This window comes from Prosopis cineraria, unplaced genomic scaffold (assembly GCF_029017545.1).
Source record: "Prosopis cineraria cultivar Desert tree isolate PC_DT_omini unplaced genomic scaffold, ASM2901754v1 PC11, whole genome shotgun sequence".
NCBI lineage: Eukaryota > Viridiplantae > Streptophyta > Magnoliopsida > Fabales > Fabaceae > Prosopis > Prosopis cineraria.
The window spans coordinates 5,438,192-5,446,378 of NW_026555342.1; the positions used below are offsets into that span (position 1 = coordinate 5,438,192).

Consider the following 8,187-nt stretch of genomic DNA (forward strand, 5'->3'; position numbering starts at 1 on the left):
ATTCACATGAACTCGAACTTGATATTTTATGTTTACGTGGTCGTAACTCATTTCCACAGAGCTAACACCTATTTGGTAGAATGATCATCTTTAATTCCATGTGCCAAGCTTTCCTCACGTGGTATATGCTCTAAACCAATTAAACTCCATATAAGCATGTAAATTAAAAGGAGAATTATGAAATTTACTTAATTTTGCCACACTCGTAATTTTAAAATTCTCGCTTATAATATAACTATAATATATTGGATTCAATGTGTGACCAAAAGAATCCATTTTTAAAACTTCAAAAAAAAAAAACAGAAAGGAATCAATTATTGTGTGGCTCACATATACTTCTTCCGTTTTTATATATAAAAAAAATTATATCACACAATTTAAGAAAGTTAGTTAACTATAATAATTATGTCTGAAAATAAAAAAATTGGATTAAAATGGCTTATGTTAATCAACATAAACATACATTAATTATTTTTTATTAATGTAAATTATGAGAGGTAATTTAAAAGATGTACAATAAATGTTTGTTGAAATATGTGATTTTATTTATATAAAAAAATAAATAAATAATAATAATTTTTTTTATAAATAAAAACAGAGTAGTATAAGTTACCTGAATATTCCGGAGCCATTTTTGGAAGAGAAGAGGCCACTAGGTCAATCTCAATTCCCAAGTGTCATAACTTAAAATCCAACACGTGTTCTTCTTTAGGCTATGGTGAAGCAGGAACTTTGAAGACCCGAGAACAAAAAAGTCCGACTTCTTATGTTTAGGATGGCCCTACGTTTTTGTGTCTATCTTTTTTCTTCCCCTAAAATCCCATTTATATGAACAATTGGTATTAATTGGAAAAGATGTCACGCATATACAGGCGTACTGAGCTTAAGTGCTCGTTTGTTTAAAATTAAATGTTTTTTTACACCAATCAGTTTAAGTCTAAAAAATTTGGTTAATTGCAAGCAATGTGATAAATTAATATTTAAATTTTGATTGAAAAAAAGTCTATATTTAATATATGACTATATATATATATTGAATAAGGTTGTTTTCAATAAAAGTATATTTGTATATAATAATAATAATAAAAAAGACTATAGTTCAACTAAATATGAGAAAGTTTTTGAGAATATTAAACTGTTTGAAATAAATTATAAAAAAGGGAAGAAATATATTTTTCAAACAAAACTTTTATGATTAATTTAATTTCTCCTAGCAACTCAGGTATTAAATTTAACTAAAATTAATTTTTTATTTTAAATAAACTTGCCATAGATCCTCATAGCTATTAAAAAATAGGCCTTTTAAGTGTAAATAGATTATGAATAGAGCCATTATCCCAGCCTTTCTAAGATCAAAAATATTTAAAACTGAATTGCTACTTTAGAGTGTAAAATGGCAATTTGAGTTTTAATTTGCTAGCTCTTTTAAACCCTAAAATAAAAGGGTCGGCCCTAATTTAAGCCATTTTATAATTTTTTAAAATTTTAATATTAAAAAACTAAATATTGTGCTAGTTCTAAAATCCTAACTTTCTTTCACAATGATGGAGAAGGAATGTATGAAAAGCTTAATATCTTTGCCTTTAATAAGGCTCTACAATGAAAAGGATAAAATTATATTAATGATAATGAAAATCATTAAGATTTAACTAATGATGCTGTAAAGTTTGATTATTATCAATATTGATTTTGTGATGTTGTTGTTTTGTATTAGATTTAAATTTGTTGTTGTGTGCATTGATTTAAATTTGTTGTTCTAGACTTAATGTTATGTGCAATAATTTTTTATGATTTTAAATACATTTTTAAATTTAAAAATAAAAAAATATTTGGAGGCTGACAAAAATGGAGCCCTGAGGTATAATGAGAATTAACAGGGCTAGCCCATTTAGGTCTTGGCTCTTTAAGGTTAGTCCAACCCTAATTAACAGCTCTAATAATAAATGAGGGTATAATAATAGGTATTAGTGAATTAATGAAATATATGAAATAATAAAACAAAAACCTTTATTTTGTGAGGGAAGGATTAAATACTTCTATAAGCTCAGGTGGAAAAAGAAAACTTCTATAAGCTGTAATTTATAAACGAGTCACAATATTTGCCATGGGGCAAATGACAATTAACAATTATTTGTAAAAGAGTTGATATCAAATCAAGATTTTCAATGCTGAAATATGGGAGGATGACTTACGGGCATGGGAAATATGAGAAGATCCTGATTTAGCATTCTTTAATTGTCATTTTTTCTCATAGCACACCTTTTAGAAGAATTTTTTAATTTTTAATTAATATAAGGTACATTAAAGAGTATTTTATTATTATTTTTCAATTTGACTTCTATTATAAATTTAATAATTTCATAGATAATTGTATATTGTGTAACTCTTTCTTTCTACTTTTAATAGGGTAAAGTTAAACATTTTTTAATGAATTACTCCCTCTGTCCTTATATATAAAAAATTTTTTAAAAAATTTTTTATCCTTAAATATAAGATGTTGTTAGCATTTTCTTAATAAATGGATTATTATACCCTTATTAAATGAAAAAAAAAAAAGATAAGTACTTTCATTAATTTATTTTAGAAAAAGAGGTTCATTTTTTATTTACAGTAATTAGAGGTAAAATTGGAATGTTGTTGTACTTTTAATTAAATATCCAACTTTTACTGATTTGCGTAATTTGATTAAAAATATCTTATATATAGAGACAGAGAGAGTAATTGTCATTCCTTGATTCATGTGAAATAATTAAAAATATCTTATAATAAAAATCATAAGGAGTATATTGATTGGTCCATACTCCCTTAGTCATTATTGTAAGGCATCTTCAAACATAAGAGATTAATATAGTATTCCTTCCATCCTAAATTATAAGACACTTTTGAATAATTTTTTCTGTCCCAAAATATAAAATACTTTGAATAGATTAATGTTTTATTAAATGTACTAATTTTAATATTACCTTATCTTTCTCTATAATTAATTTTCATCTTTTCTCCTTTCAATATATTAAATGATGGGTATTTTTAAAAATTTATATTTTTATTTTGAAAAGATAAGATTGTTAAATATACTTAATAAGATTTATTAATATGTGAAATTTTATCTAAAAGTATCTTATAATTTGGGATGGAGAAGGTACTTAATATAAGATATTTAATGTGGTATTAATTAAATTTTTTTAATACTATTCATATTTAAACTCATTAACTATTAGAAAGAATGTAATGCAAATATAAAAATTTTCATTCAAATATAAATGAATAAATAAAAAATAAAAACATATTTTTTTGATAAAATTAATAACTTGACTGCCTCTCCCCAAGTCAAGTGAAATTGCTACGGAAGCCTAATAACACGGGGGGTAATATTTCTAGTAGTATTTCTCTATATTTCACCACCAAATTACTATCCAACCCTTAAAACTAGTATCTCGTCGCCATTCTCCTTTATGTTCTGGATATATACCCCATTCTGTCTCTTGGTTCTCCCAAAGCCTTCTCTTACTATCTTTCCCTCTTGTCATTTTGACAAACTATACATACCACTACTATACTTGTGTCTTCTACCATACTCATCGGCTTCAAATCCCTCAATCATGGTACCTTCCTCTACACTTCCCTCCTCTGTTAATTTGGCTGCTTCTGATCGGTCCTGGTTCTTCTTCTATAAGCAGCCCTTTCTCAGAACACCAATTAATGTTGTTCGCTCTGCTTTACAATCTCCTCCATTGCTCGATTTCCCAAAAAGCCCCTCTCCTGATCAACCTCTAATTTCCAAACCCCAAACTCTCCGTACTCCTCCACCCAAACCAAAACCCCCACCTCTATGGAATCCGATCCAGAAAGTAGCAGCAATGGCGTTAGACGCGGCCGAGAGCGCATTAGTCTCTCGTGAACTCCAACATCCACTTCCGAAAACCGCCGACCCAAGAGTCCAGATCGCCGGAAACTTCTCTCCGGTGCCGGAACAGTCCGTATGCCATTCCCTCCCCGTCACTGGCACTATCCCCGACTCCATCAATGGGGTTTATGTCCGAAACGGTGCTAACCCGTTATTCGAACCCGTTTCTGGGCACCACTTGTTCGACGGCGACGGCATGGTCCACGCCGTTTCGATAAGCGGCTGCTCTGCTAGTTATGCTTGCCGGTTTACTCAGACGGAGAGATTCGTTCAGGAACGGGAGCTAGGCCGGCCGGTGTTCCCCAAGGCCATCGGCGAGCTCCATGGGCATTCGGGTATAGCCCGACTCCTCCTCTTCTACGCTCGTGGACTGTTCGGCCTCGTCGATCACCACCACGGCGTGGGCGTCGCCAACGCCGGCTTGGTTTACTTCAATGGCCGCCTCCTCGCAATGTCAGAAGACGACCATCCTTACCACGTCCGAATAACTCCTTCCGGTGATCTCGAAACCATAGGCAGATACAGTTTCGAAGACCAGCTCAAATCGAACATGATTGCTCATCCGAAGGTCGACCCAGACACCGGCGAGTTATTTTCCCTGAGCTATGACGTCGTCTCGAAGCCATACCTCAGATACTTGAGCTTCTCGCGGGACGGAAAGAAATCACGAGACGTGGGGATCCCTTTACCAGTTCCTACAATGATTCACGACTTTGCAATTACCGAGAACTTCGTGGTGATTCCAGACCAGCAAGTGGTGTTCAAGCTCCAAGAGATGATCACAGGAGGATCTCCGGTGATCTACGACAAGTCCAAGAAATCGCGGTTCGGGATTCTCGCGAAGAATGCGAGAAACGCATCGGATATCATTTGGATTGAATGCCCAGACACGTTCTGCTTTCACCTCTGGAACGCTTGGGAGGAACCGGAGAGGAACGAAATCGTCGTTATCGGCTCGTGCATGTCCCCGCCGGATTCCATTTTCAACGAAAGCGACGAGAAGTTGACAAGCGTCTTATCAGAATTTAGACTAAATCTCACCACCTACGAGTCAACACGCCGCCCCGTTACCTTGGAGCAAATGAACCTGGAAGCAGGAATGGTGAACCGGAACCGACTGGGGAGGAAAACCCGGTTCGCTTATCTCTCGATAGCAGAGCCATGGCCGAAGGTGAGTGGATTTGCGAAGGTGGATTTGATGACAGGGGAGGTAAAGAAATACATGTACGGCGAGGAAAGATACGGAGGAGAGCCATTTTTCTTGCCAGGGAAGAAGGGCAGAGAAGAAGACGAAGGGTATGTTCTGTGTTTTGTTCACGACGAGAAGACATGGAAGTCGGAGCTACAGATCGTGAACGCGGAGGAAATGAAGGTGGAAGCCACCGTGAAGCTTCCGTCGAGAGTGCCTTACGGTTTTCATGGGACGTTCGTGGACGCCAAGGATTTGGCCAAGCAGGCGTAGGGCAACGGAGCACAGTTATTAAAGTCATATTTTTGTCAATATGGGTGAATAAATAAATAACTCAAAAAGTGAAATTGTCGAAGAGGATGGATTGACTAGCTAAATGTCCTCCTCAGCCAACTGCATATATTACAGTGCATCGGTAAATTACAGTGAAATTTTGTAGCTATATCAATAATTCAATGTGTTCAATATAAATATATATATATATATATATATTGAGCGATATTTTTTATAAGCATAAGAAATAGGCTTGCTGATCAAAGTTTTTCCACGGCAAACCTTTAAAGTTGATATTGAAAAGTTTGTATGAAGTTTGACTTTTTAAAGAAGATAAAGAAAATTTTATATTTAAAAAAATAATAAAATGAGAAGAATATTAAAAAAAATAAACTTCATATAAATTCATGAATATCAACTTTAAATAGTTTAAATCTAAGAGTGAACATGTCCCAAGTAAATTACTTTTTTTTTTAAAAAAGTAAGTGATTGATCATTTCTCTGGCTCTGAGGTAATGCAGTGTTTAGTTTATTACAAGCTGTTAATTTCTTATTATGTAGAACACTATAGGTGTTCAAAATGATAGAGCCAATCATGTTTTTATTAAATATTACTATTTCCAGATTTATTTGTAAGAAATGCTTGATAATAAAAATATAGGTTTGGAAATAGTGATATAAATTTCGAGGATTATAGTTACCAACAAAACATGAAGGCTAAAAAATATTTTTAGTCCTTTAATTTTATATAGATTTTATTTTGATCTCTTAATTTTATAAAATATCTTTTCAATTCTTTAATCCTAATACCATTAGTTTTATTACAAAATTTTTATATTAAACTTTTAAATATTGATAAAGTATTTTTAAATATTGACATACTAAGTTTAGTTTTTTAAAAATAACCATATGAAACTAAGAAAGTTAAGATTAAAGGGTTAAAAAGATATTTTATAAAATTAAAGAATTAAATTAAAATTTTATATAGAGTTAGAAAACTGAATGTATACTTCAGCCAAACATGAAAAGGTTAACGGCAAATTGCTCTAAGATGTTGATAGAATATTTAAACAAAAACTCTAATTCCTAACAATATGACAAACTCTTGTCATTGAAAGGGACACACCCTAATAAATTCGAAGAAATGATAAAGTTAAAATAAGGGAAGAGGTCCTGTTGGTTTTTTTTTTTTTGCCAAAGAAAAGGTCCTGTTGTTAATAGATACTCCATTTTCCTGATTTATTCTTGGAGCCAAATAGATTCTAAACTCTAGCTTAAAAAGCATCTTAACTTTAAGCTCTTAAAATGTGCAAAATAAATTTTAAATTTTTTAAATTCATAACAAATTAAACCCTACTATTATCTTTTTTTAACGCCCTTACTGTTTATCGTGGGCCCCAATTAATTAGCGTCACAAACCCTAAACTATTATGCGAGTAGTGTCCTAAACCATAAACTTTAAAATTTTAAACAAATTATCCCCATCGTTTATATATAGAACGTTGACTCTTATGTAGACTAAATTTGTCTTAGCATAGGTTGCCATTGTAAATGCATATTTGGCTATGGTGAACAACTCATAATTTTATAAAATAACATTTTTTGCCCTTTTTTTGTAATGCTTTCTAAATAATTGATATTTCATATTTTTGCATCTTCTGTAACTCTGATTTAGTCTTATTTTAAATAATATTTATTTATTTAATGATAAAAACTTGGGATTCCATTTAAAAAGAAGTTTAAGGGTCATAAGATTTTACATCTCTCCTTAATCTGGACCATATTTTACTCTAAAAGCAATTAGCAAAATTGAGAAAAGTAGGGTTAGGGATTTTATTAAAAATATTTTGGAATTAAGTTGTACTTTTGTTGAGGCTAAAATTTAAAAATAATAAACAATAATAATAGTCTCATATTCATTATAAAAAATACACTTAAAAATATAAAGAAGGTACGGTTTAGGTTTTGGTTAAGTTTCAAGGGGGAAAAAACTAAAACTTAAACCAAATCATTCAGTTTTTTAATTTATAAAACTATACCAAACCTCACTAATATTCAGTTTTATTCAATTTTAATTGATGTCTATAAAACTTGTTACCTCATTTTACACAAGGGTAAGACTAAGGTATTAGTTAATCTTATATATTTTTTTATATTTTTTATCCAATTAAATCAAAACAAGTAAACTTTAATATGTTAACAATATTATTAATAAAAAATTATTATAGAATAAATAATATATAAAGAATCTATATGTCTTGAGTTAATTGAAAATAAAAACCTTAAGTATACATAATTATAACGGTAAGTTTCCCCTTTTCAGATAAGATTCATGTACTTAAACATTATATATACTTAATATACTTTAATTTAGTCAAATCAATACAAGTGAATTTTAATATATTAATAATAAGAGTTAGTTATAGAAAAAATGATTTATAAAAAATTCATATATCTCAATTTAATTGAAAACAAGTACCTTGAGTGTATAAGTTTTTCTCTTTTCAAAAATACCATTTACTTAATATAATTTTATTTGTGAAACATTAAAGAGATCTAGAGGAGATAATATAATAAGGATAGAAGAATAATATTGAAACATGTATAATTATGAAATCTTATTTTTATTAAAGTGTTTTATATTTTAGTCTTGAGACACTAAAATCTCACCTTTAAAGTGTCTTATTAATTGGGATGATAGATTATTTTGAAATGAAATCATTTCAATTTAATAGAGTTAATATTGGTCATCTCACAAAAATAGAAGGAGGAACACACACCACACATTTATACCAAACACTAAAATAAAGGAAGGTGTTGA

General features: G+C 30.7%; 1 protein-coding gene across 1 annotated transcript; it reads left to right on the plus strand.

Annotated features, from left to right (window-relative positions):
- Nucleotides 1-3,474: 3,474 nt before the first annotated feature.
- Nucleotides 3,475-5,524, plus strand: LOC129287125 (9-cis-epoxycarotenoid dioxygenase NCED2, chloroplastic). Its single transcript, XM_054923283.1, has one exon. It carries the CDS (start codon nt 3,600-3,602, stop codon nt 5,364-5,366), a length of 1,767 nt encoding a protein of 588 aa, XP_054779258.1. The 5' UTR covers nt 3,475-3,599; the 3' UTR covers nt 5,367-5,524.
- Nucleotides 5,525-8,187: the final 2,663 nt, after the last annotated feature.

What these genes read in the sequence shown, in the direction of transcription:
- LOC129287125 (XM_054923283.1), top strand. Translation starts at nt 3,600, where the DNA reads ATGGTACCTTCCTCTACACTTCCCTCCTCTGTTAATTTGGCTGCTTCT.